Below are 27853 nucleotides of genomic sequence, written 5' to 3'. Positions count from 1 at the left end.
CCTGTCACAATCTTTTTAAAAAATATATATTTTTATTGATTGATTTCAGAGGAAGGGAGAGGGAGAAAGAGAGAAACATCAATGATGAGAGAGAATCATTTATTAGCTGCTTCCTGCATGCCCCCAACTGGAGATCGAGCCCGCAACCTGGGCATGTGCCCTGACCAGGAATTGAACCATGACTTCCTGGTTCGTAGGTCAACGCTCAACCACTGAGCCACACCAGCTGGCCCTGTCACAGCCTTTCCAATCAGGCTGCTCTATTCCCTTCCCTGACCTCCGTGTCCCCTCGTCTCCCTGCTCCCCTCCCGGAGGTTGATCCAGGGCTTTTGGAGGCCCTCAGACTCCCTGCCCCAGGAAAACCTCAGGACTCTGCCGATCTTGACTAATGGAGCCCAGACTTGGATGGAGGCTGTAGGGGGCACCCTCCTCAGCTGGCCCCCACTAGAACCTCGAACAGCCCATTCCTACTCCACCCCTCACCCAGAACTCCCTCCTGCACAGCTCACCCCTCCCTCTTCAAGAAGCAGCCTCCCCTCTGAGACTTTGGAGAGACAGGGAAGCCATGGCCTCAGTCCCGAAGGGGCCTACTCTGGGGTTGTAACCCCCAGAGCTGCCTTTCACCTAAGCTCAAATCAAGGTGAACCCGGAGAATGGAATCCATAGCCTACTCCTACCTTTTCCATCTCATAACAAATGCCCCTTTTCTACCTGCCAGGCTTCTCCTGGAAAAACTTGGCTTGACATCTTTTCCCTGGGCACTCTGGCTGCCACAGTTGCCTCTGGGGCTGGTGCTGGCCAGCAGGAGAAGCGGGAGGCAAATGGGGCCACTCCCAGGGCCCCAGGGGACAGGGGCAGGGGAAAACAGTAGGAGTTGGCTCAGAAATCTGGACCTATGCTGAGCCTAAGATGACATTGGCCCAGAGAGGCCAAGGCATTGTCTCAAGGCCACACAGCACTCCACACACAGCAGTCTGGAAAGGGGCTCTGAGGGCAGCATGTCCAACTCTCCTCCAGGAGCAAGAAGCCCCCGATGCGTCTGATACATTCACTTATTTGTATAATAATCGCAGTGCCAGGCCCTGTGCTAGGAACACACAGCTGTGTCCTCTGGTTGTTTCTGGCCTCCTCGATCTCCTCCAGCAATGAGGCGCTCACTACCATAGCAGCTGCAGCCTGCGTCGCAGCACTGCCCACATTCAGCTGGTAGGGGACCCCAAAGTACCTCGACTTTTCTGGAAGCCGTGAGTGAAGGGGTGCGGGTGCCCAGGCAGGGAAGATGCAGACCCTGGTCCCAGCACTGCCCCATCCACCTGCCACAGCCCAGGGTATGTGTGCGGGAAGGCCGAGCTGCTGGGCTGCTTGCACAAACCTGACCCGGGCTGACGGGCCCTTCCTTCAAAGGCTGGCCGGGTCCGTGCCGCTTTATTGCCCAGTTAATGACGATGATTAGGCTGACAGGTGCCGCCTGCCTCCCGTCCGCCCTCCCACCTGCTGAGGAGGATGGTTTCTGAGCACCTGGGGGAGGCCTAGGCCCCAAGTTCTGCCAGGGGCCCCACCACAGCTGACCCCTCAACCCTCAGGCCAGCTTTTGTCTACTTCCTCCCCGAAGAAGGCAGGGCCAGCTCCGTCTTTATCCCCCTGAGACTGCTGTGTGACCTTAGTCCACACATGACCCTCTCTGAGCAGGACTGAGGGAGACGTGGAGGGCGGGTAGTGGTACGAAGGGTGAGCTGATAACAGTAGACGGGGCGTGTGCCCCTGAGAAGCACACCCCCCTTCCCCAGCCAGGGCGGGACGAGGGTACCCGACCAGGTCTAGAAGAGAGTGGTGGCAGAGGGTCCCCCTTACAGTGAGGCTGGGCTGCTCCTTAGGGAGCCCTGTGCTGTGGGTAAGCCACTGGCGGAGTCCCACCATCCTGGGTCTGGCCCATTCCCAATGGTGGAGGGGCTTGGCCTGGGGCCTTGTGGGGGTCTCAGTGCGGGGCTGGGTGGGAGCCGTGATTTATGATGTGCTTCATAAATGAGGAATGCCAGCCTGGGGGACTGGGGTGGGGGTGGGGCCACCCCCCTGACACTCCTCACTCTGCGGGATGTCTGGCATGTCCTGTCAGGATCCCTCGTCCCCTGGGGACAGCCATGTTCTCCTCATGCTGCAGCCCCCTCCCATCGGCGCCTGCCCGCCACCCTCGAACCCCCAGCTCTAGGAGTATTGAATGAAGGCCCAGACCAGGGGGAACCCGGGATGAAATCCTTTCTGGGATCCTCTCTTCACAAATGAGCCCTCTTTTTTATTGGGCACGAGAGTGACGATAGATATCTTTTTTTTTTTTTCCCTCCCACTGCAGCAGGAGGGAACTGGATGAGACGCTTAGAAACTCCCATCTATGAACTCAAGGCTCACATGCCACTGGCCACGAGGAGAGACTTCGGATTGCTACAAAGATGAACGGCCAGCCATCCTCATCTCACCTTGCCAGAGAGACAAAGCTCAGAGTTCACGAAGGCGGAGGCAGCGGAGGGGTGGCGGGGAGCTGGGGAGGCAGGGTGACCCGGAGTGTTGTCGGGTCCTGAACTCGGAAGGCCGTGCCAGTTTTGAACCTGCTGCTGTGAGTCTCGCCTGCATCTTTCTTGCTGCCATTGTAGGTGAGGGTCCGGCCTTGCGGGCACTTAGCACGGGTCAGCCTGCCTCCCCTGGTCTAGCGGGACTGGTTTTTCCGGCTGGAGGAAGGGTCGGTGAGGAATTGGCAGGGGCAGAGGGTTTTATGTAAATACCCAGGGAGTGCTCTGGGAACCGGAGGCCGGTTTTCCCAAAGACACGCAGCGACTGGCAGCTCCCAATTAGCCCGGCCGGGTGATGTCAGTGCTGCTTTCCCGGGTGGCTGCGCCCACTCCGATCGCCTTGGCAGGGGTCCCCGGCCATTACCTTCTCTCTTGGGTGGGAAGGGTGGCAGGGGGGGCGGCCATACAGGACAAAGGCAGGTCCCTTCCGACCGTAATCCCCAACCATGTGGTGGACCAGCCCTGGAAAAGCGCCGTGAAAAACCATCCCAGACTCTACTGAAAAAAGACTTTAATGTACCTAGTATTCGAGCCCTTCCCCCTAACGGGAGAGGCTGGGGTGTGCTGGGCTGGTCCCAGAGGCTGTTGCCATGGCCACCCAACCTTGAGTTTCAATAAATACAGTATAAAGGGGTCTGGTCACCCATCAAGCTGGGGAGACCAAGACCTGGGGTGCTAGAAAGGGCACGTTACGTTATTTGTGAACTCACATACATGCACTGTTAAGCACACACACACCTAAGATCATATGCACGCACACAAGCCCCCCTCTCAGACATCCTCACATGATACAGATACGTACATACTATCTACACATTTTCTTCAGGCACACAGGATTGAGTGCACACGCACATTCCTCAGAGACACACGAGGTAATGTACACGGGTGCCATCCTCTCAATGTCTGGCTTGGAGCCTGGGTGTCTCCTCCCGACTCAGAGGAGTAGGAACGGCTTGGGTCTTCCTGGTGTTGGCCAGATGATACCCTGGTCTAGGGGCTAGGCGCGGTGGCGTTCGCCATGCAGTGGGTTGCGTTGGGGAAGGCCCAGGAAGGGAAGGTGTTCAGGTTGAAGATGGGGGTGCTCCAGGTGTTGATGGCCAGCATGATGACCAGCACGCCCATGATGTTGAGCAGGAATCCCGCCCGGACCTGGTTTGCAGAGAATCAGGGTGAGTGAGCAGCTGCTGAGCTGGGCCAGCACCCACCCCTTCGGTGTCCACAGGTGCCCAGAAGCTGTCACTAGCAAAACTCGCCCTTGGGAAGTCCTCCCTGGCATCTAACCTGCAGCACCAGGCGGTGCCCTGGCCTCTGGCTTTACTCCCAGGGCTAAGGGGGGAAGGGAAGTTCCTCATGAGCTTCCCTGATCCTGGGCCTCGTTCCCTCGGAGTCCATCTCCCCTCGAGTGGCTGCTTGGCACCTTGGAACCTTCCCTAAATCCCTCACCCCTTTCTCTTCCTCTCACATGGCTTGGGCCTGGCAGGGCCTAAAGATGCTCAAACTGGGGGTCATATCCCAACCTCCCTGCGTCCCCCACCCCAGACAAGGTCCATTCTCAGCTGAGAGTCTCAGGGGCTTCTTGCTACTTTGTAGCCCACTGAGATGGGAAGACGGAGCAGAAAGGGGTGCTGAGACATTCGGGGCCCCTGCCACTCACCATATCAGACACTTTGATTCCTCCAAAAGAGAAGACGATGGCATTGGGCGGGGTGGCCACAGGCAGCATGAAGGCCAGGGAGGCGGCCAGAGTGCAAGGGAGCATGACATAGAGAGGGTGGAGGCAGATGGCCTTAGCCTGGAGGGGAGACAGCGGGCAGGTTGATGGCAGACCCCATCCCAGAGGGAAAGGTGTGGCTCCCAATACACCTGCTTCCCACCTTTGAGGGACAACCCCCACCTCCCCCCCCAACACATACTCTGGGCCTGAACCCACCACTTCTGACAGAAGGTACTGGGTGACTTGGGAAGGGCCCCTTGACCTCTCTGGAGGGAATGACTGTGTGGCCCTGCCCTGTAGGGTGTGGTGAGGGGAGGGGCCCATAAAACAGATCTCAAAGGGGCCCCGAGTATCATCAAAGGCTGTGGGAAGGGGCTGGGGACGCTCCGGGGAGCAATTTTACCCCATCACCTCAGGAATGACCAGAGCAGGGGCTGGGCTGGGGAGCTGGGGGAGGCCACCAGTGAGCCCCATCAAGATACTCAAGGGGTGACGTCACCAGGGATGGGATGAGTCAGGGGTCAGGGACCTTTGGGGCCCAAGGTAGCTGGAGAGCCCCAGGAAGCGTGGAAGCTCAGAGGTTCCCTCCCAAAAATGAGAGGAGGTGCAGACAGGTCACTGAGACCCACAGGTGGGGCCCCTGAGTGGGGTGGACAGGTGGGATGCCTGGAGGAGGCGTGTCCGCTGGGCCAACTCACCATGGAGGCCAGGATGGGCAGGAAGAGTGTGGTGGTGGCCACATTGCTGGTGCACTCAGTGAAGGTGGCCACCAGGAGGCAGAGGATAAAGGCAATGGCGGGAGGCGACACGCTCTGCAGTGGGGTCAGCTTTTCCCCCAGCCACGCAGACAGGCGTGATTCCTGTGGGCAGAAGAGGGTGGTGTGAGAGAGGCTGGGCTGCCTGGGGTCCCAGAGTCCCCCGCTGAGGCTCTGGGAGGGTCACCTTCCTGTCCACACCTCTCTAGATTCTTCAAAATCAAGAGCAGCTTGGGAGGGAAGAACCAGCTAGAAGCAAGGGGTCCCCTCTCCTGCTCTTAAAGAGCAGTTGGGTGTGGGGAGAAGGTTCAGATGAGAAGCTAAGAGAGGGGGCCCAAGGGCCTTCTTGGGAAACCTGGGGCTTGGTGGGAGTAAAGACTTCTCCCGACCTCTCTCAGGAGGTCTCCGGCCAACCTTCGCCCTCTCTAGCCCAGCGGCTCACACAGCAGTTCGAGGAGGGAGAGTGGGGACGGGGAAGAGGCTGGGAAGAGGCTGACAGGCGGGTGGGCACTGTCCACAGGGTCAGAAGAGCTCCGAGGTCTTGTCCTGCCCACTGTAATGCTAGGTTGGGAGCCAATACTGCCAACCCAGCACCCAGCACAGAGCTTGGCACAGTTGATGAACGCTTGATGGATGAACTAACCTTGAGGACTTAGGAGTCCCCAGCACCAATCCCTGTCTGTGCAGCGAAGGAGCTTAGTGGGAACACTGAGGCCCAGGTGTGCAGGTTCAGGGATTTCTCTCTTGGATGGAGGCTCTGAGAATGATGCCCTTGTCTCCAGAGCCTGGATGGATGTGATTACAGCGCCCCCTGGTGGTTATAGCAGGCTAACCCTGTCAACCCAAAGCCAACTACTCTCAGGTGCTAAAGACATTATATTCTCAGTCTGGAAGGGGTGAGGGGGTGGAGAGTGTGTGTGTGTGTGTGGAGGGGTGGGGAGGGTGGTCGCGGAGAACAGTCCCTGCCCACGAGTGAAATCTGCCTCCCCTTTGGCTTTGGGAACCCAAGATGGGAAAGATCCCTTTGGCTTGTTTCTTCCGCCTCTCTCAGATGACACTCTAACCTCTCTCCAGCAGCTGCGAGGCTTGGCCACCAGGGGGCGCCTAAGCAGGGATCAAGTCTCCCCTCTTTCCCTGCCACAGGGTCTCCCTCAAACAGGCTGGGGAAAGGGCAGGGGTTGCTCACCTCACTGCCCTTGGCCAGGGCAAAGCCGCCACCCAGCAGGAAAACGATATTCCAGGGCATTTTCTCATTCACTGTCTTCCAGTTGAGGAGAGCAGGAGGGGCCTTTAGCTTCCCCGGTTTTCCTACTCCCCAGGCAGAAGAGGGTGGGTCAGCGAGAGTCAACAGGCCTTCCCTCTCTTCCACTTGGGGACTCCTCTATGGGTTCCTATCAGAGCTTAATGCGTGCGGGAGGGGGACCCCAGTTCTGCAATATCCCAACTTTGTCCCCGAGTCCCTGTGTCCTTGATAGGTCACACCAAACTCTCAGGGCTTTGTCTAATCCTGCCAAATATGGTCTAAGAGGCATTTTAGGCCGGAAGGCAGGGGCTGCCCGGAGGCCCTTCCCTGTCCCAGTCCAGGTGCTTACCTGGATTCTGAGTCAGCCCTGGGATCTTGGAGGGCACGATGAACATTATTATGCTGATGAAGATGGCCACTGTCCCATCAGACACCACGCTACAGGTGGGGCAGGGAGGGCAGGCTTAGTGGCTCAGGGCTGCTCAAGGATGTAGGGTGGAGGAGGTGGTGGAGAGGAGCCCCTCCCACCGACGGGCCAACCCCTCTGGCAAGTGTCCTCTCCCCCACCCTCCAGTGTTACCTTCTGCTCTGCTCTTGGGGCCCTGCTCCCTTCCCTCCTCCGTTAGCTAGGTGAGCCCCTGAAGTAGTCCCCTCCCCCCCCCAGAATGCTCACCTTACCCCCTTGTCATTGGCAAAAGCCAGGTTGCCCCAACCAAGGAAGAAGCCTGGCTCCCGGGTGAACCAGAGCAGGACCAGGAGGACAAAGAGAAAAGTGACAGCCATTTCCGCGAAGGTCATGCGGCCCAGCTGCCTGTGCTCTGTTTGGATGACTCGGAAGGCTGCCTGCTGTTGAGCTCGTGCCTCTTCGCCCATGCCAAAGTTCTTCCGGAAGCTGCAGGGAGAGGGGCGGGGCAGCTCATGAGGGCCTTGCACCAGGGTGGGGTGGGGGGGTGGGGGGGAGACAAGGACCTCTGAGTGCCTGTGATGGAAAGGCTGAGGCTGCAGAGGCCATCCAGAGGTGTTACACGAAGGCCCCGAATCCACCCATTTCTGGAAGAAGAGCAGAAGCCTTGGGGAGGGGGTCATGAGGAAGAGACAAGGTTGGAGTTGGGGGCCCCCATGCTTGGCCCGACTCCATTTGCCCCACTGACCCCCTGTCCCTCCAAGGCTTCTCTTGAGCCACGCCCTCCCTTGCCCAGAGTGAGGAGGTCCCAGAGGCCTGGACCCCATGCCTCCTTCTGGCTCTGACTCACTGCTCCCCTCCTCCAGCAGCTTTTCAGGAAGTCCTCCCCTCCCTCTCCGACCAGTTTCTGGGCATCCTCTGCCAGCCTGAGCCCCACCCTGATTGTCCCCAGAGGCACAAAAGGCTTTAGCCCATTTCTGTAGGCCGCTTCCTTACCTCATGTTCACTTTTCACTTGGGCAAATCCCAACTTCCCTTTTGGATGGTGACTTCCTCAAGGGCAAGGACCATGTTTCACACATCTTTGAATCAAACCCCATGGTGCCTGGCACTTGGACTACCATCTTGCCTGTACCAGCCCCCAGCCTCAATCCATTCTCCTCACACATGCCCACGTGATTTTTCCAAAGTACAGCAACAAGGCTTTGGGCAGGAAGGGCAAATAACTCATAGTACCACTCATATCACCACTCTTACCCTGTACTCATAGCAGAAATGACTAATTGATCACAGACTCTTCCTACCGAGCCCTAGCAAGGTCTCACATGGTTTTCAACTCAGAACTCTAATGACTACAAGTAATGGAGGGTTGTTAGTAAGAATAAAACCTATTCACTACTCGGCCTCAGGGACAAGGTCCTAACTCTTTATACGGCACACAAAATCGTCCAAAATCCTACCCCCACTTATTCTCTAACTTCACCTCCGGATATTCCCATTTGTTCTTTAGGTTTCAAACACACCGAACTAGAGTTCTCCCAAACGTGTCATGTTCTTTCTTGCCTCCGTGCATTGGTACAAGGTGCCTGGGCTGCCTTTACCCCATTCTCTACCTGGATGACTTCTAGTTTTACAAGATTCGGTTCTGGCACCGTCTCCTCCAGGAGCCTCTGGAACCCCCACTCACCCGGGCTGTGCTCCCACAGCACCTGGCTTCCCTATGTCATGGCCCCACCATACCATCACCCATTGGGGGGTGAGCTCCAAGGACAGGGACTGCCTTCCGTCTTTTAGTATTTTCAGTGCCTAGCACAGGGCCGGGATTCCAGTTGGGGTACAACAAATTCCCAGTGTGTTCTCATTAAGCACTTACCAAAGGACTGCGGAGTGTTGCTGTGGAATGGGACCTGGCCTGGGCATCAGACCTGGTTTTCAATCCCAGCACTGACAAATCTAGCTGTGTACCTCTTTCCTCAAGCCTCAGTTTGCTCATCTGCTAAATGATAATAATACTCTTGGTCCAGTAATTACCTCACATGGGGGTGGGGGGTTGCCAAGTGCACAGAGGGGCCTTGGGAGGGAGAGGCCTTCTCACTGGGAGGGTGATTTTGTCATTTCCACAATGGCTATCTGGGTACCCAGGGGATAAGGGCAGGGCCTTGGGCCTCTCTCACCCATTCTGCCACTTACTTGAACCCGAGGAAGAGGAACTGAAGCCACACCCAGGCAAACAGCAGCAAGATGATCATGGCAGGGAAGGCAAAACCGAACCAGGAGGCAAAATTCACCACATTGCCATTGTCGGGGAAGATCCTGAAGAAGGGATGCAGGTTGCTGAGTGACATTGCCTGGCGACCACCGGGTCCTGTCTCTCCACGCCTCCCTCCCCACCCAAGTGTGAGTGCAGACACCCCATCTGTCAGTCACTCACGAGTTGATCTGGCCTTGCAGCACCAGGTTGGGTGTGGTGCCAGTCAATGTGGCGATGCCCCCGATGCTGGCCGAGTAGCACACGCACAGGCTCATGCCCTGGGAAAAGCGGAGCTGTTCCTCGGTCCTCTGTGCCCTTGGCTCCGAAGGACCAGGTGGGACAGGGTGGACCTGCCCATTATCTGGGAACAAGGGAGAGCTCAGGTTGGAGAGTGGGTGCAGGTCAGCTCTGGGGATCATGGCTGGAGCACCGTGGTCCCTGGGGTGCCAGCAGGATGCCTTGTTAGTGAGCAGCCCCGATTCCTGGGAGCAGAGGCTGCCTCTAGGCCTGCGAGGGCTCAGCACTCCCTGGAGGCTCAGGTTAGGATGACCTCAGACACCATCTGGCCCAACCTCTCTCTCTCTCTCTCTCAAGGGAAACTGAGGCATAGAAAAGGGCACAGGATTATCCAAACCACACAGGAAGAATGGACCCTGAACCCCTCATGGCCCTGACCTGACATCTTGATTTTCTCGGGACTGCGGGGGTTCCCATGGGACTCTGTTTTAAAACCAGGAAAATCCCAGGAAAACCAGGACAAGTTGGCCACCGCGTTTCTTGCCTCCCTCTTTCCCTAAAAGACCCAAGACAACCAGCCCTGGGAAGGGATGTCCCTCAGACCCGCCCCAGGAGTGGAAGGCTTGGAGCAAGGTCCAGCCTCATCTTTCTCACCAACAGTGGTCACTTCCTTCTGGGAGCTCTTCTCCTGAAGTTCGAAGGTGGGGTTGTCACTGCCCTCCTCGACGTCCTTGCCCGTGGGTGCCTTGTGCAGCTGCTCCAGGACGGCCTGTGCGATGGGCACCATCATGGCCGTGGTGGCCGTGTTGCTGATCCACATGGACAGGAAGGCTGTGACCATCATGAAGCCCAGCATCAGCCTAGGAACGGACGGACAGACATAGTCGTGTTCCAGGGCCCCTGCAGGGATTGGATGCCCAGAAGGCCACTGGCCTTGGGTTCTCCTGCCCTGGCGTGTGGGAACTCACAGAGCAGGCCGCACCCCGATGATGAGGAGCACGCCGAGGGCGATGCGCTTGTGCAGATTCCAATGCTCGACGGCAATGGCCACCAGCAGTCCCCCGATGAACAGGATGTTGGTGTCGTTAAAGTACTCGATGCAGACCTGGTAGGCAGGGACAGCTGAGAGGCAGGAAGACCCTGGGGTCTCCTAGGGTGCCCCTGGGCTTACAGGGCACAGTCACTGACATTCCCACAAGCCGAAGTTGGTTCCTGGGCTCTTGGAACCAAATGGAAATGGTCTTTGGATTCCGCATTATTTAATATTAACCAGGTTCCTCTCCTCCTGCCAAACTCATTCTTTCTCCCCCTCAGGAGTGATTGGGAGGTAGGTAATCCAGCCTGAGTCCGCTCGCGTTTGCAGCCACGGACAGGGAGATGATAATTTAGCGTTGTTTCTAGAAACTAGAGCAGTGGTTCTTGGAACTCGCTAGAAATGAAGTGCTTAGGCCCTGCCCCAGATCTACTGAATCAGAAACTCTGAGGTGGGCCCTATATTTTCACCAGCCCTCCAGGTTAAGGACACTCAAGTTTAAGGGCCACTGAACTAGATGGATCAAGCTCTTCAGCTGGACTTCAAGGCCCCTTTGCCTCTGTCACCAGGCCTTTCCACCTCCCTGGCTTAAGCCTAATCACTCCCCCTTTGAATTAACTCCAGCCCCGCACTTGGCACTTCTAGAATGTCCTGCCCCCTTGCCTTCTAGCTGACTCCTCCCTCAGTACTCTCTGACCTGCAGAGCAGAGAAGGGGCGGGGCCACTGCTGTGGGCCCCGCCTATGATGAGGCCTCCTGGGTCAGGAGCATCCTAGAGTAGACCCCTCCCTCCCCCGGAGCCCTTCTTCCTGTGGATGGGGGGGAGGCTTACCTCGGAGGCATCCATTATGCCCATCATGGGGAATAGGATGAGGGGGAAGAGGGCAGTGACAGCCAGGGGCAGGGCCTCGACACACCAGAAGAGCGCCATGATGATGATGGTGTAGGCACAGTAGGCTTGCTGTGGGTGGGAGGAGAGTGGCAGAGTTTTTGAAGGGGGCAGGCCTGGATCCCAAAGTTGTCACCTCCTGCCCCCGGAGAAGACAGGCTATTTGTAAGGGTGTAGAGAGAGCCCGTGAAAGCCCAACGTCCCATTTCAAAATGGAAATAAAAACCAAAGCAAGGCACTCATCACTTTGACCTTGGGGAGGGGCTGGAGAGGCCCCACCAGCCCAGGGGACCATAGAGGGCCCAGGTGAGGATCCTTAGATGAGACGGGGCTGCCAGCCTGGGGCCTGGACAGTGTGGATTCTGCCTGGTACCCAGGCTCTGATAAAGAACGTATTTATTTGTATGATGGTTTAATTAACATTTGTTCTCTCTGTTAGGAGGTAAGCTTCCTGAGGACAGAGTCACTTTTGTGGCATCCAGATCCTTGGAGCTCAAGACCCAGCAGGCTTCAGAGCAAATCTATTCTTGTTTTTGTTTGTTTGTTTTGTTAATCCTCACCCGAGGATATTTTTTAGGGAGAGTGGAAGAGAGAAAGAAAGACAGAAAGAAACATCAATGTGAGAGAAACACATCGATTGGTTGCCTACTGCACGAGCCCTGACCTGGGCCCCGGGCCAGGGAGGAGCCTGCAATCGAGGTATGTGCATTTGACTGGAATCGAACCCAGGACCCTTTGGTCTGCAGGGCGACGCTCTATCCACTGAGCCAAACTGGCTAGAGCGAGCAAATCTATTCTTAATAAACAAATCATTGGAGAGTTTGGGGAATGGCTGAGTGTCTCCTTCCTAGCAATCCTGGCATGATCACTGCACTGCACAACTCTAGGAGGCGCACTCACATTGTATAGAACATGTGAGAGGCCCCTCCCATCCCTGCTTTGTGCAGAGTCATAGTCGTGTGAGTCTTTGGGTACCAGAGGCTCTCCTTTCCGTGACGAGGCCTCCAAGTCTAGAGAGGCCTGGCCTCAGGCCTGGAGCAGGAATGGAAGTCAGTCAACCCCCAATGTCAGAGCCATGCCTCTCTCCCCCCCATACACACACACTCACTGACAGAGCCTCTTTGCAGGGCTGGAAGGGAAGGCGGGGGAATCATTAGCCAGAAGGAAGTCTGCGGAAGCGGGGTGCAGAGAACAGTGCCCACATCCCAGCCTCCTTTGCCAAAGGAAAGGGCTGTATGCTGGGGCTATCGGCCTCTCCCCTCTTACCTGTTTCAATTGCCCTGCCCTTCTTGTTTTCTCCACCTGCTACAGGCTGCGCTCACCCCTTTGCACCTCATGCCCTCAGTACCCTGAAGCTTGGGTTTGGGGTGGGCCCCGGGGGGAAGAAGAAGCTGCTATTTACGGAGCAGTTTTTAGGAGCTGGTTGTTTTTATGTTGTTGCATAAACTCAAACAGCCGTTAGGGTGGGTGTGGTGGGCCCGTTAGAGATGAGCTTGAGAGGGTCAGTGGCTTGCTCAGGGCTGCAGAGCAGGGAGTGGCAGAGGCGGCACGGGACCCAGGCCAGGTGTCTGGACTGCAGAACTCCGAGAGTTCTCCCATTGTCCACGTAATTGGCGCTCCCGGGGTGGCACCACACTCGGCCCTGCTGGAGGGCCACGTCTGTGTGATGCCAGGCTCACTTTCTTTCCAATAAACCCCCACCCCCTCTCCTTACCCCAGACAAGGACTCCTGGACTCCAGGGGTGGGGCCACCTTGACCCTTGACCAGAGACCCACGCCTCCCCCAGCAGGAGGCTGATTCTGCTGAAGCTGCAGTTTCCTCAACCGTTTTGTCACCTGCAAAGATTGTCCTGGCCAGCTACTCATCCTCCCCTGGGGCTAAGGGCAGGCCAGCCCCTCTGGTCCCTGGCGACCCCAAGGAGCGGGGCTGGGGCGGACCATCACTGATGAATCAGAAGAAAGCTCCGCTGATCACGACAGCAGAAGAACGCTGAGGACTACTTTGTGCCAAGCACTGAGCTGTGCTTCAAATGTTTTGTTGTTGTTAATCTTTTGATTTTTTTAGAGGGAGAGAAAAACTAATGTTTTGGAGAGGGAGAGACAGAAACATCGATGTGAAAGAGGCACATCAATTGGCTGCCTCCCGCTCTTGTCTGACCAGGGCCAGGGATATGCCTGCAACCGAGGTACATGCCCTTGACCGGAATCAAACCCACCGGGGTCCCTTCAGTCCACAAGCCGAAGCTCTATGCACTGAGCCAAACCAGCTAGGGCGCTTCCGATGTTTTTATTTTATTTATTTATTTATTTATTTATTTATTTATTTATTTATTTATATTTTATTGATTTTTTACAGAGAGGAAGAGAGAGGGATAGAGAGTCAGAAACATCGATCAGCTGCCTCTTGCACACCCCCTACTGGGGATGTGCCCACAACCAAGGTACATGCCCTTGACCGGAATCGAACCTGGGACACCTGAGTCCACAGGCCGACGCTCTATCCACTGAGCCAAACCGGTTTCAGCTCTTCTGATGTTTTTAATCGCATTTAGTTGCTCTGTGAGGTAATGACTATTGTTCCCATTTCACAGATAACAAACAAATGCACAAATACATTAAGTAAATGTCTCGAAGTCACACAAGTACGTGGAGAAGCCAGGCCATCTGGTTCTTGAGCCCCAGCTTTTACCTTCTAGCCTACACTTGATCCCTTGCATTTGAGGGGTGTCCCCAGCTTCAGGCTTGCTGTGGCCACTGGGGTGCATTGGGCTCTATGTACGGTGGGGCCTGCTATTTCCTGTTGCCTGGCTCTGGGCAAGTTCCTTCACTTCTGAGAACCCATTTCCGCACTCCGAAGGGAGCTGTTAATAGTCAATCCAGCCCCTGTGAGCTCCAGGGTGTTCAATCTATGGCCCCCTGACCCCATTACAATGTCTCTGTGTCCCTCTCCATGTCTGTCTATCTGTCTCTGGACCAAAACCCAAAACTGGTTTCACAGTTCCATCCAGGAGCCTTCCTTGGCCAGGGGGCTGTGGCTCCGGGTCCCCCTCCCACCTTCCTGGGGAGTCTGTCCAGCTGTAGCCTCAGGACTTGCTGACTTGCCCTTCCTGGTTCATGGGGTTCTTCACTGGAGCATGGAATTCCAAAAATCCATAAAGTCTGATCGGAAAACGATTTCACTTTTCTGCTAACATCTAACTAAGGTTATGAATGTAGGCAACAAAACCATACAACTGCGAATGGCACCATTGGTGATTTTGTCCCGGATGTTTGACTGGCTGTTAGCTACTAGATACCCACACAAATCAGTTGCCACAGCTATCTCAAAGTAGCGTTGACATCCATCACTACTTTGAAATTATGGTAGTTATGACACCAACACTAGATCTTATTCCATGCATTCATGAAGAAGCACCTAAATTCCATGCATTCGTGAAGAAGCACCTAAATTTCTGAATGGCAATGAACTAGTTTCATATCGTGATAACTGGATCTCAAACGCATTGCTTTCCTTTGTAATCTGCGCGTTTTATTTTGTGTGCTTCAGAGCAATCTCCTGAGAAGGGCCCACAGTTGTCACCAGACAACCAAAGGCCGTCATGGCTCAGAAATGGGTTGGGATCCCTGAGGAGAGAGAAAGAAAACAATTACCTCCTACTAACCCCTGTGGCCTCCCTGAATCACCTGGGGAGTTTCCTAAACTTCCAGACCCACCCCTATGTGAGAGGGAGCAGGGGTCTCTGCAAGTCCCAGCAAAGCAGAGGTGAGGCAGGGCTGAGCTGGAGTGGAGGTGACAGTGACCTGCAGAGCCAGGGGGGTGCTTTACACACATTTTCTCGTTTATTGGTTGGACCTTGGAGCACTTGGGTTTGAGGTCAGGGAGCTGTTTGTTCTGAGTCAGGTGCCAGCCCCTTGGGTACCCACTGAGGAGAGCGCCCTGGGGATCCTTTTTCCCTTGGTCCCACGTGTGTCCTATGTCAAGGTCAATATCCACACCTTGAGAAGTGAGGACTTGGGAATCAAACCTGTTCATCAGATACTCATTCAATAAACACCATCCCCCTCCAGGCCTCCAGGCCTGCTGGATCTATGCCTCAGTGCTCCCCTTTACTTCTCTCCAGCTCTGGGCCACCAGCCTGGTCCGAGCCTCAGCATCTCTCACCAGGATCCCAGCAGTAGCCTCCTTGTTCACCTCCTCGTTTCCCCCTCGCCCTTGAAATCTCTTCCTGCTGCGGTCCGAGTGATCTTGAGGCGCAAATCTGTTTAATCCACCATCAACCTCCCACCCAACATGCACACACTCACCTCAAAGCAGCTCATATCCCTTCAGGGTTTCCTGCTGCTCTTAGGAGAAGTTCAGGGCTAGTCTGTACCTCTCCTCCTTGTTCTTTTTTGCTGCAGCCACACTGGCCCTCTTTCAGTTCCTCAAATGCTTCATTGTCCCTGTAGCCACAGAGCTTTGGCACATACTTTCCTCTCTTCCCGCCCACTTTGCCCAGCTGATGTCTACTCAGTTTTGAAGTCTCAAATATTTCTTTTGAGGGAAGCCTCTATGGCTTCCAGGCTGGGGTATAGTCAACATATTTTTACACCCTAAGCCCCTGTACCTCCTCTGCATAGCACTCATCACCACCTGTAATGCAACATTTAGTTTCATGAATTTCTTGATTACCATCAATCTTTGTCCTCAGACCATACTCTCCAGGGAGCAGGGTCCAAGCCTGTTTCTGCTACCCCAGGAGGGTGTCTGGCATCCAGTTGGAGTTGACACTCTGAATGAATGAGTGTTGGACACTAGAGGTACAGACATGGGTCAGGCCCAGCCCTGGCCCTCAGGGAGCCTGAGTGTGATAGACATTACTATCAAGAAATGTCTACTCAGAGGGCTGGCGGCTTGCTTCTTTTGTAAAGGGAAACACAGGTCAGAGTTCAGAAAACCTGCATACCCAAAACCAGCTTTACTGCTGTGTGTCCTTGGGCAGGTTACTTAACTCCTCTCAGCCTTTTTCTTTGATAAGCAGCACTGAGCATTCCCAGCTGTACACACACGTATCTCTTTTATGAGGTTTCCTTATCAACAAATCAGAGGAACACCCACTTTGCTGGGTTATTATAAGGATGAGGGATGTGACTATGTAGCGATAAGCCGTAAAGGACTGTGGATGGCAGTGAGCAGGTGGCAGGGTTGGCATCGGGACAGAAACGTGTTCTTGGGCTTCTGGAAAATCAGGGTGAATGCAAGAGGTACACATGAGGATGAAGGTGCCAGGGAATCCAGGGCAGACTCTGGACCCTAGGTGTGGGCAAGGTGTGGGATATGCGGGCATTACGGCCTTTACCCGTTACGGGTGCAGAGCGGCCTGTGGCTGTTGGGCAGCAGCAAATATGCCCACAGTCTCAGAGGTGCCACAACTTATTTCTCCTGGTGATTGAAGGTTAACCCAGGGGTGGGGATGGGCTAGCACAGAGCGGGCAACTCCCACTGCCCCTCTGCCCCTGGCAAGTAGGGATGTTGCTGGCAGCCAGCACTTCTGGGTCTAGGGAGTGAGGCGAGGCATTGGGTGGCAGCCTGCCAAGCATCATGGCCAAGGAGAGACCAGAGAGTGGGATGGTAGGAGAAGGGCCCTTCCCTGAGTCTCCCTCCTTCTAGGCGGAGGAAGGCTTCCAGAGAGGAGACACTGAGGGGGTACTGAGGGATGAATAGGAGTTCAGTGAGTGGGGAAAAGGTGTTGGGGTGAGGAAGTAAGCACAGAGGGAACAGAATGAGGCATAAAAGATCAAGATGAATTCTCGGAAGGGCATAATGTTTGGAAAGATCCTTGCCTGCCTTGGGAGGGATCAAGGATTTTATCAAGAAGACAGGGGTGTCCCTAACCGGTTTGGCTCGGTGGATAGAGTGTCGGCCTGCAGACTGAAAGGTCCCAGGTTCGATTCCAGTCAAGGGCATGTACCTTGGTTGCGGGCACATCCCCAGTAGGGAGTGTGCAGGAGGCAGCTGGTCGATGTTTCTCTCTCATCAATGTTTCTAACCGTCTATCCCTCTCCCTTCCTCTCTGTAAAAAATCAATAAAATATATTTAAAAAAAAAAAAAAAAAAGCCCTGACCGGTTTGGCTCAGTGGATAGAGCGCCGGCCTGCGGACTCAAGGGTCCCGGGTTCGATTCTGGTCAAGGGCATGTACCTTGGTTGCGGGCACATCCCCAGTAGGGAGTGTGCATAAGGCAGCAGATTGATGTTTCTCTCTCATTGATGTTTCTAGCTCTCTCTCCCTCTCCCTTCCTCTCTGTAAAAAATCAATAAAATATATATATTTTAAAAAATAAGACAGGGGTGGAAAAGGGAGGCCCTTGAAGGGTTTTAAGCAGAGAGAGTGTTACGGTTGGGTTAGTGTTTCTATTAAAAGATTAAACTGATGCTATCATATGTGATTTTAAAAATATGTATACAAATATATATATACTCCTTAGAATAATGTTTTTAAACTCTTAGAATAATGTTTTTAAACGCATTCAATAAGATGCATAGTGCCCTGGCCAGTGTGGCTCAGTTGGTTTGAGTGTTGTCCCATGCACCAAAAAGTTGTAGGTTCGATCCTGGTTGGGGCATCTACGGGAGACGACCGATCAATGTGTGTCTCTCTCTCCCTTTCTATCTCTAAAAAACAAATTAAAAAAATAAAATAAAATACGTAGGATTATAAAGAAAACCACTATATTGAAATACAGTGATTAAAATACGAAAAAATGGGTAAGATAGTGATATATGTGACCTTTTTTTAGTTAATAAGACCATCACTGGCTAACAGCTACTGTAATTGCAAAGTCATGATGAACATAAACAATATTTCAAGGTACTGGCAACAGCTCTAATGTGATATAAAAATATTTTTGATTTCTACTTTACTGGTGGCAAAGTCAAAACTGTCATTATACTATTGTGATTTGTTGTCTACATTCATAACAGAAGGAAATGCTACATTTTCTTTAGAGGTATTGACAATAAAATGTAATTTTTGCCATCCAAGTCCACAGATATCCTGAGTTGTCCCCACAGATCCCCATGGGTGTGGAGTCCCCGCTCTGGAGCACAGACGCCATGCTGGTCGCCGGGACTGCCCGCAGAAAGGGCACTGGGGCAGAGGGTGGGAGGGGTCCTCTCCACTTCCCTTTTTTGTATGCTTTGAATTTAGTACGACGTGCAGGTATCGCCTAAATCAATCAATCACGGAAAGATGAAAATAAGGAGTTCACACCTGCTATAGCGTGGCAGATGGATCAGAAGACACAGGCTGGGAGACGTGGAGGCCACAGGAGGTAGTGCTAGGCGTCCCGGGGGGAGATGACAGGGGCTCAGAGCAGGTCATGGCAATGGAGATGGAGAAAGAGGATGGACTCTAGAGATGTTAGGAGTTGGAAGACAAAGGTTTGGGTGGTGGCTGATGAGTTGGGGAGGAGGAACGGGAGGAGGAATACCCGCAGGGGCCTGTCTTGGGTGTCCGAATGACAGTGACCGCAAGGAGAGAAGCCAGGCTGAAGAGACTTGGGGGAGGAGGTACAGAGTGGGCTAGGGGTGTGTGATACCCTTTCTAGGAATAATAGGCCCATGCCACATGCCTAAAACCTTTGAAAGACTGATATACAAAGGGAACAATGGCCAGTCCACATATAAAAATGCAACCTCTGCAGGAACCAGCCCAGGCAGCCGAACCACAGCCTCTATAGCAGTTGGCCCCAGTCAGGACTGGCTCAGTGACCACCAGCTTCCCTCATTTTTGCCCTCCACTCTCTACCCCCACTTCCAACTCAGGACCAACCAGTGAAAGCCAGATATGCTCCCCTAACCAATGACATAGGATGCCCTGCTTCTAGATAGCACCCCTCCCGGCTTCCCCCTGCCAACGCCCCTAATCAGGGAACACCTGAGGCCTTCCCCTTTTCCATCCTAAAGTGTCCCCAGCCCCTGCCTGCCTTTGAGACTCTGCCAAAAGCAAGTGATGGTGGCTGACTCCCTTCCTATTCTTTGCCTGATCTCATTTGGGTTGTTTTGTTTACCCCTGCCCCTTAATGGTTATGAATTTGTTGCATCACCTTCTGCACTAAGAGGCTGAAGGGGAACAATGGGTTTCTGAGTGTCAGAGAAAACAGAAGTGGGGAGAGTCCTGACCTCACAGTCTGAGCTGGCGCCAGGCCTGCCTGTGTCCACTAAAGAGCCAAACAGCAGGCGGAGTGATGATGAGTGAGGCATTCCCACACTCCTCCGTGCGCGTGAGCCTCACACAGCCCTGCGCCTCACTGCTGGGTTACATCCAGGAAACTACAGTTGAAGATTCTTCCTGACCTTCACTTGGCAGGTGCCAAAAAGCTGGGACCCCATTTGGTAATCTGGGGACAAAGTTCAAGTTGGGGAACCTTTTCTCTTTATTCCAGGGATTCCCCTGGCCCTGGAAGCTGGCTTCTTCTTCTAATTCTACTCCCATGTACCCCAGAAGCCAGAAGATTCGTCTACGCATAGTCCCAGCGCTGCTCGGGGTCACATTTAGGGGCCACACTTCACCGTTCTGGTGGGAGTGACCAGAGACACCTCGCCTTCCGTTTCATAGGAATCACTGAGGACCACAGTGGCTCGTTTAAACAAAAGAAGTCATCTATGGAAAAGAAGCCAGGCATCTCCACAGGGCCCGAGACTAATTGTATTTTCCAGGGGCTAGACATTCAGACAAGAGGCCAAGGGCACAGGGAGTCATCCAAGGGCCAGGTACTCGATGCATTCAGGTTATCGCATTTCATCCTGACACTAGCCCCTTAGGGGTGAGAGGCTTGGAGAAGGTCACACGGCTGTACATGCTGCAGAGTGGAGTTTGACCCACAGCTGCCTGGCTCCCAAATCCCTGTCTTGTTCCCTGGACTCTGCCTTCTCAACCAAGAGCCAGGAAGTTTCTCAAGATAGCGGCGGGTCTCAGAAGTGAGGTCCAAATTCCTCGTACAGTCTTCATGCCCACAGTGAATCACCTGAGTCCTGGGTCTGTCTCTGGGGTTCAGGAATAGCTTGCAGTAGGCTAGTGGTCGGCAAACTCCTTAGTCAACACAGCCAAATGTCAACAGTACAACGATTGAAATTTCTTTCGAGAGCCACATTTCTTAAACTTAAACTTCTTCTAACGCCACTTCTTCAAAATAGACTCGCCCAGGCCGTGGTATTTTGTGGAAGAGCCACACTCAAGGGGCCCAAGAGCCGCATGTGGCTCGCGAGCCGCCGTTTGCCGACCACGGCAGTAGGGCATTTTAGTTACACAGGTTTCTGCGTGTGTGTGGGCGGGCACACATACTGGTCTTAGGAGTACAGGTGATTCAGATTAAGGAATTCCACCTATTGTTCTCACCGTAAACATAATATAGATTTTAGCTGAGCTCTGTCCTAGCAGACACTGTGCCACTGGGAGACTGTTTTTAGTTCCCCTTGGGTCCTGGGAGGCATTTGTATATTTTATTTGAATTCACCAGCTGATTGATCCCTGAGCAAATATTCACCCTTCATGCGTAAAGCCCTCACTGGTTCCCCTAGCCTTGGAAGGCTGCCATAGGCTGGCCTCTTCCCACCTCTCTAACCTGAACTTAAGCCGTCTTCTCCGCACTGAGGCCCCCATGCCACAGTGGCCCTGTTTACCCCTCCACCTTCCAAGCTCAGCCCTGGCCTCAGGCCTTGGCACGTGTGTTCTGCCTGGACAGCTTCTTGCCCAGAGTAGTACTTGGTTGGCTGTTCCTTGCCATTCTGGTCCTAGTGCAAATATCACCACCCACGAGGCCTTCCTGGACCATCCCATCTACAGCAGTCCCTCCCGAAGCTGCAGTCACTGCCTGCTGCATGGTTTTCACGGCATGGACAGTATATGCTTTTTGTGTGTCTCTCCACCCCACCCTCCCCACCACCAAACCTAAACAGTGCCTATCACACAGTATGTGTTCCTTAGGAAGTAAATGAATGGATGAGTGAATGGATGGATGAATGGATGGATGGATGAATGGATGTAAGATTTCTGGCAGACTGGTGATGCTTCACTCTGCTTGTAGGTTCGGGAGAGTAGTGAGAAGGCCTCAGGCCCCACGGTCCCCCATCTGCTGGGACCACCAGATGGCGAGCATTTCAAGGATTCTGTAGCGATTCCTCTAACATACCTACTAGTTCCAGCCCCTACACCTGTGTTCCTGCAGTCCCTTCACCTGGCCTTCCCTCCACAGATGCCCCTGACTGTTGGAATCTCACTCAGCCTACAAGGCCCAAGTAAAATGTCACCTGCCTCGATCCTCCCTTGTCTTAGCTAGAAGGATTTTCTCTCTCCTCTGAGCTCCTGCAGCCTTCTGCTCTACCTCTGTGTAAACACATGCTCCTCTACACTGAGAGCAACTCGAGGGCAGAAGGTCTGTATTCCTTTCTGGTAACTTGCAGCACAGGGCAGGAGCTCAACAGACATCCAGACTGATCAACAGAGGACGGTTTGGCTGACAGCTGGATGGACGTGAGGGCAGATGGCTCAAAACACGACTCACAGCAGGGCCATCACCCTGCATCCCTGGACAGTCTCAGAGACCCCAAGATCAGGTTCCAGTCCACACTGTGCCTTTTTCCAGCTGGGACTGTAGGCAAATCACTGTACTACTCTGGGCCTAAATTTGCATGTCTGTAAAATGGAACCAATAGTAGTAACTTCACAGTAACTCAGAGATTATTTTGAGAAATGAATGGATTAGTGCTTAGAAGTGCTTGGCACAATGACTAGCATACAAAAAGAACCCTCAATAGACACCAGCTATTATTATATGGACACAAGTCTGAGCCTAGTCTGGAACGCCTTCTTCCCAGGTCAGAGGCCAGGGGCATGGAGGTAAGCTCGGGCCTCACCACAGAGAGCAGGGATGCAGCAGGAATTCAGGACAGGGCCCTCTTTGTCCACATTCATTCATTCATTCATTTGACAGTTATTTGTTGAGCACCTACGATGTGCCAGGCACTGGGGATTCTGTATAGAAAAAGACAAAGTCCCTGTCCTCATGAAGCCTGCATTCTAGTATAGGAAGTCAGAGAATAAATAAAAAATAAACAAATGCATCATTTCAGACAGTGAAAGTCCTACAAATAAAATCACAGCATTTTTGTAATAAAGAGTGAGTGGGTGTGGTCCGAGAAGGCTTTTCTGAGGAGGTGGATTTAAGCTGAAACCTAAGGAATGAGAAGGAGGCATTTGGGAGAAGAACATTCCAGGCAGGGAGATGAGCAAGTTGAGGAGCAGAGAGAAAGCTGGTGGGGCTGGAGCAGCGTGGACAGGAGGTAGGACATCGGGCATGGGGACCAAGAGGTCTGCAGGGGTGGAGCCCAGGGACTCGGGGCTGCCATAGGGGGTTTGGAATTTAAGTTTGATGGGAAGCCTGTAAGGGGTTTTAAGCAGGGTAGTGATGATCTTATGTTTTGAAAAGACCCGGCAGTGGAGTGAAGAAGGGTCTGGGGAGGGATAAGAATAGGTGAGAAACGATGGTGACCCAAACGACAGAGAAGGCAGTGGGAAGTGATCGCATCCAAAGTATTTTTGAGTCAACAGGACCTGCTGGTGCGTGTGGAAATGACAGAAAGAGAGGAATCAGGAATGGCTCCAAGGTAGATGCTTGACTCTCCATTGATGAGTAAGGCTGCAGGAGGAGCCAGCTGGGAAAGACGGGCCATGAGGGTTTTGTTTTGGACGTGTCAAGTGTGTGCTGCGGAAGAGAGAATATTCAGGTGGAAGTGTCTAGTGTGAATTGGATAACACAAGTTTCGAGGTTAGGGCTGGGGTTACAGATTGGGGAATCGTCAGCATAGAGTCGCTTTTTAAAGCAGGGGACAGCAAAGGATCACCTGGGGGAGGGTATGCGAATAGGGAGAGGAGCCAGGAAAGTGGCTGAGTAAGGAGGAGAACCAGGAGAAGGTGTCACCAAAGCCAGAAGAGGAGAGCATTGCAAAGAGGGGTGACCAGCTGTGGCAAATGCTGCTGAGGGGTCGAGGCGGGCGAGCATGGACAGGGCTTTGGAGACATGGAAGCTGGTGGGGACCTGACAAGAGCTCTCGGGGTGGGGAGCCTCGGAGACTGGAGCTGTCCGAGGAGAGACGTGTGCAGGGCAGACGGTCTCTGAGGCCTTCTCTGGGAGAGGGAAGACAAGATGTGGGGCCCAAGCAGGGTTTGCTTGTTTTTTTGTTCTTTTCAAGATATATATTTTAGTTGATTTCAGAGAGGAAGGGAGAGAGAGCATAGAAACATCAATGATTGATTGGCTAACTCCTGCAGGCCCCACACTAGGGATCAAGTCCACAACTCGGGTATGTGCCCTGATCGGGAATCGAACAATGGCCTCCTGATTCATAGGTCGACGCTCAACCACTGAGCCACGCCGGCCGGAGGTTTGCTTGTTTTTTAAGATGCGAGATATTACAGCACGTGTGCATGCTAACGGGAGAGATCAGGCAGAGAAGGGGAACTTGAGGTAGGAGAGAGAGAGAGAGGGTAATTACATGAGCAAAGTCCTTGAGGGGCTGGCTCCACAGATAGGACTGGGACAGTTTGAGTCAGGACAGGGAGGCAGCAGGGCTGGGCGCAGCACAAGGAAGACAGAGGCTCCTGCCTCGTTGCACTCACTCCCACCAGGAAGCCTGGCTTCTAGTACTGACCCAGGCTTTCCTGTGTGACCTTGGGCAAGTGACCGAACCTTTCTGGGCTGTGCTTTCCTGGGGGTAAAATGAGAATCCCAGGTCCTGTCTGTCCTCTCTCCCGGGGTTCACACACTTGGCCCAGCCTGTCTGAAAACCCATCTGATGGATTCCCAGTACAGAGATGCCACTGACTTTGGCCTGAGACCAGGGTTATCTCAAATGTCAGCCAAGCCTTGTCACTTAGCAAGCGTCAGGGGCCCAGGGGTTGTGCCCTTTTATCCCCTGTCTCTCACCCCTTTGGAACAGCATGAATCAAAAGCCTGCCTCGCCAGCTGCAGTGGCTCAGTGATTGAGCATTGACATATGAACCAGGAGGTCACAGTTCGATTCGTGGTCAGGGCACATGCCCGGGTTGCAGGCTCGATCCTTGGTAGGGGGTTCGCAGGAGGCAGCCAATCCCTGATTCTCTCTCATCATTGATGTTTCTATCTCTCCCTCTCCCTTCCTCTCTGAAATCAATAAAAATATATATTTTTTAAAAGCCTGCCTCAGTTTCCCTATCTGTGACAAAAGGAAGCCAGTGGCTCCGTGGGCAGTCCTGGGGGGCTGTTGTCCCAGCCTCCAGGTGGCCGTGGGTAGAGAGAAGATAGCACAGGCTTTGGAACTAGATCACACCCCAGCTCTGCCACTTTTTACTTGTGTGACCTGCCAGAGGGAAAGATTTACTGTGACGCTTGAGTTCCAGGCCCTTGTCCCCAGCCCTGTGCTAATTTTGGTTTATAATTTTGTGTTCTCTTACGTATAAGAGCCCTCCCCCCCCCCCCGCCCCAAGTGCATAATATCTGGGGTGGGGGGAGGCAGGGAGCAGTGGCACCTCCCCCACCACCCAGGGCATCTATGATGCCCATTGGCAAGGTCCCACCCCTCCCCCTCAGCAGACTTAGCCCTTAGGATCACAGGTGAGTACCTTCTCTTTCGGTTTGTGTTCTTAATGGCACAGACTGCCTGAGGCCAGCTTCATCCTACTCCCTTTCCATCCCCTCCAGCAGCTAGCCCTGCTCATTAGCCACTAAGCTTATCCAGGGCAATGTGGGCACCTAGGAGGCAGATAGCCCCATCGGCTTCCACCTGCATCTCTTTTACTGAACTGGCTTCCTGGCCCCCAAGGCAGTAGATGCCAAATGCACCTAAGCAATCCACCTTAGGCCCGCACTACTGGGTGCCAAGCAAAAGCCCCCTTTGACCTTTTAACCCTCATTCCTCAGGAGGACTAGGAGATTATTATAGCCTCACTTCCAGGCTAGGAGAGTCGGTAGGTTATGCTGGTCTTAAGGATCCCCAACCCTGGCCCAAACAGTCCCTCTCCTGCCCCCTTAGAGCTTCTGTGTGCCCAGAACCCCAAGTCCTTACCTTGGTGGGGATGAGGATGGGCAGAGGCAGCAGGATAATGGGCAGGAAGTACACAAACAGGTAGAAGCGATAGGCCCACAGGCCCTGCCAGTAGGTGACCATGGTGTGGACCCTGGAGTGCTGCTGGAGCCACCGTCTCTCTGGAATCCAGGGAACTGAAGGACTGACTGAGCAGGTAGCTGGCTGGGGCAGGCTTATATAAAGCCCGTGGAGTGTTAACCATTGACCCACCCTGGCAATCAGAGTGTTTTTGGAGTCCGGGGGTGAGAGTAAGGAGGAGGGACTTGCAGGAGGTATAAAGATCAGGAAGACTTTGCGAGGAAAGGGAGGAGGGTGAGATCAAGGAGTAAAAGCTTCAGGTTCTTTCAAGGAGTGAGGCCCAGAGTTAACCCCTTCTGTGCGTGCCAGCTGGGAAGGGCTGCTGGGAGGAGCTGGGGAAGGAAGGGTGCCTGGGAGGCTGCCGAGCTGGCCTCCAGAGGGCAAGTCCCCGAGCCGCCTCCCCAGCCCAACCTTCCCTTCCTCCTTCTGTTCCCCAAAGCCAGGTTCTCCGAGAACTGTTTATCCAGGGCCATGGGTAGGGCAGCATTCCTCTAGAGAGGCCCTGCCCTCCAGGAGTTTCCAGTCTAAGACTGCAGGAAGCCCAGGCCCACAGCAAGCCCTCTGCTTCCTCCCAGGTGTCTCGGAAACCACGGGCCCTGACTGTCTCTTACTCACTTTGTGATGTTGAGCCACTGACTTAACTCCTTAGAATAGCCACTTCCTTGTTCTGCTGTAATACCTTCCTATTCTGAGGTTCAAATTAGACAAGTTATGGTGTGTTGAGCCTTGATATGTGGTAGGTATACAATAAAGGTTAGGGCTGTGTTGTTGTTGTTGTTTTTTTAGGGTTTCCCCTAAATTGCCATGGAAGACCCGCAAAGATTTCTCATATTTTGGAAATAATCTTGCCATTTATTCATCATCCATCCACCCACCAAACAAGTAGTTGGTGCTGATTATACATGTAGCCCCATTCAGTGCTAAAATGCTGCTGGTAAGAGTTAACACTTGTTCAGCATTTAGTACCCAGTGGTTAGTGTGCTGTTGCATTTACTCGGTAAAACCACACCATGAGTTAGGGGTTACTATTCCATTTCATGGGTTGGGAAACTGAGGCCCTGGGACACAGAGACAGCCAGAATTCAAACACAGTCATGCGCCATTTAACATCGGGGATGTGTTCTGAGAAATGTGTTGTTAGGCGATTTTGTCATTGTGTGAACATCATAGAGGTACTTACACAAACCTGGATGGTCTAGTACAAGCTATAGCTCCTAGGCTACAAACCTGTACAGCATGTTACTGTACTGAATACCATAGGCAATTGTAATGTGTTGTGCTATGATGTTACAATGGCTATGGCATCACTAGGAGATAGGAATTTTTCAGCTCCATTATAATCTATAATCTGTGGGACCACTGTTATATGTGTGGTCTGTTGTTGATGGAAACATCTTTTTTGCTGTTGTTGTTAATCCTCACCTGAGAATATTTTTCCCATTGATTTTTAGAGAGGGTGGAAGGGAGGGAGAGAGGGAAGGGAAGGGGGGAGGGAGAAAGAGAGAAACATCAATCTGAGAGAGACACATTGATTGATTTACTCCTACTCACGCTGGGACCAGGGCCAGGGATTGAACTTGCAACCCAGGTACATGACCTTGACCGAAATCAAACCCATGACCCTTTAGTGTATGGGCTGTCACTCTAACCATTAAGCACACCAGCCAGGGCTTGATGGAAACATCTTTAAGCAGCGCACGACTGTGCTTTATGAGTGCCCTGGGAGTCCAAACCAGTGCCTGAACTCTAGGCGGAAGGAGGGTACTGGGAGTGCGGGGCAAGGGCTCCTGGAGAAGGTGGCATCTAAGCTAAAACTTGAGCCTAATTTGGCCACAAGGTGATGGAGGAAGGATCACAAGCAGGTGGAAGAGTGAAATAAGGCCTGGAGGATGGGGTGTGTGTGTGTGTGTGTGTGTGTGTGTGTGTGTGTCTGTGCTGGAGGTGACGGTTGGGGGTTGGAAGGAATTGCCAGTTGTCTTTCAAGCCAGAGCCTCTGCCTCTTAGTACCTTCACCCGTCCCCACCCCCAATACTGCACACAGTAGAAGCTCAATCCATGTTTCTGTTGATTATCAGAGTGGGATGATGTGTGTGCCAGGATAAGAAGGCAGAGTGCCAGAGCAAGTGCTTCAGGAAGTAAACAAAGCGTGGAAGCCTGAAGTTCAGAGAACAGGAGCTTCTGTGTGGTTGAAATATGGGTTTGTGGGGGACAGGATTGAAAGCTGATAACCACATCTCCAGGTTATACAGTGACCTGGGCTGTTACGCCAGTGAGATCTGGAGCCACCAAGGTCTGTGTGAGAGACATGCAATGCCTTCTGCAGGATGGGCAGAGAGCTCTGGGTAGATCCAGGCGGCAGGACTCCTGGCACCAGGCTGGGTGGGAAGCTACAGTAAGACAGGAAGGACTGGCCACCCCCATGCCGCCATTCAGGCTGTGGCCTCTCCATTCTCCTGCCACCTACCATCCACCTGCTCAGGGCAACGGTGAGGAAGAGTCAGGAGGCACAGGGATAGACAATGGGTTTCAGATACCCAAGACAATACCCCAATTCTGTTTCACCTTGGACAAGGCCTCTCCCACGGCCC

The 27853-nt window shown here is 53.4% G+C and overlaps 1 protein-coding gene across 1 annotated transcript; it reads right to left on the bottom strand.

Moving 5' to 3' along the window:
- Nucleotides 1-3134: 3134 nt before the first annotated feature.
- On the bottom strand, nt 3135-25304 carry SLC13A2 (solute carrier family 13 member 2). The gene is made up of 12 exons (XM_079797103.1): nt 25167-25304; nt 11028-11156; nt 10132-10268; nt 9818-10023; nt 9107-9287; nt 8866-8988; nt 6947-7165; nt 6623-6711; nt 6217-6338; nt 4974-5135; nt 4216-4353; nt 3135-3710 (listed from the first exon to the last, which is right to left on the bottom strand). The coding sequence occupies exons 1-12, from the start codon at nt 25266-25268 to the stop codon at nt 3552-3554; spliced, it is 1767 nt and encodes a 588-aa protein (XP_079653229.1). The 5' UTR covers nt 25269-25304; the 3' UTR covers nt 3135-3551.
- Nucleotides 25305-27853: the final 2549 nt, after the last annotated feature.

Source organism: Cnephaeus nilssonii, assembly GCF_951640355.1.
Source record: "Cnephaeus nilssonii genome assembly, chromosome: 19".
NCBI lineage: Eukaryota > Metazoa > Chordata > Mammalia > Chiroptera > Vespertilionidae > Cnephaeus > Cnephaeus nilssonii.
This window is presented reverse-complemented; position numbering and strand designations above follow the sequence as displayed.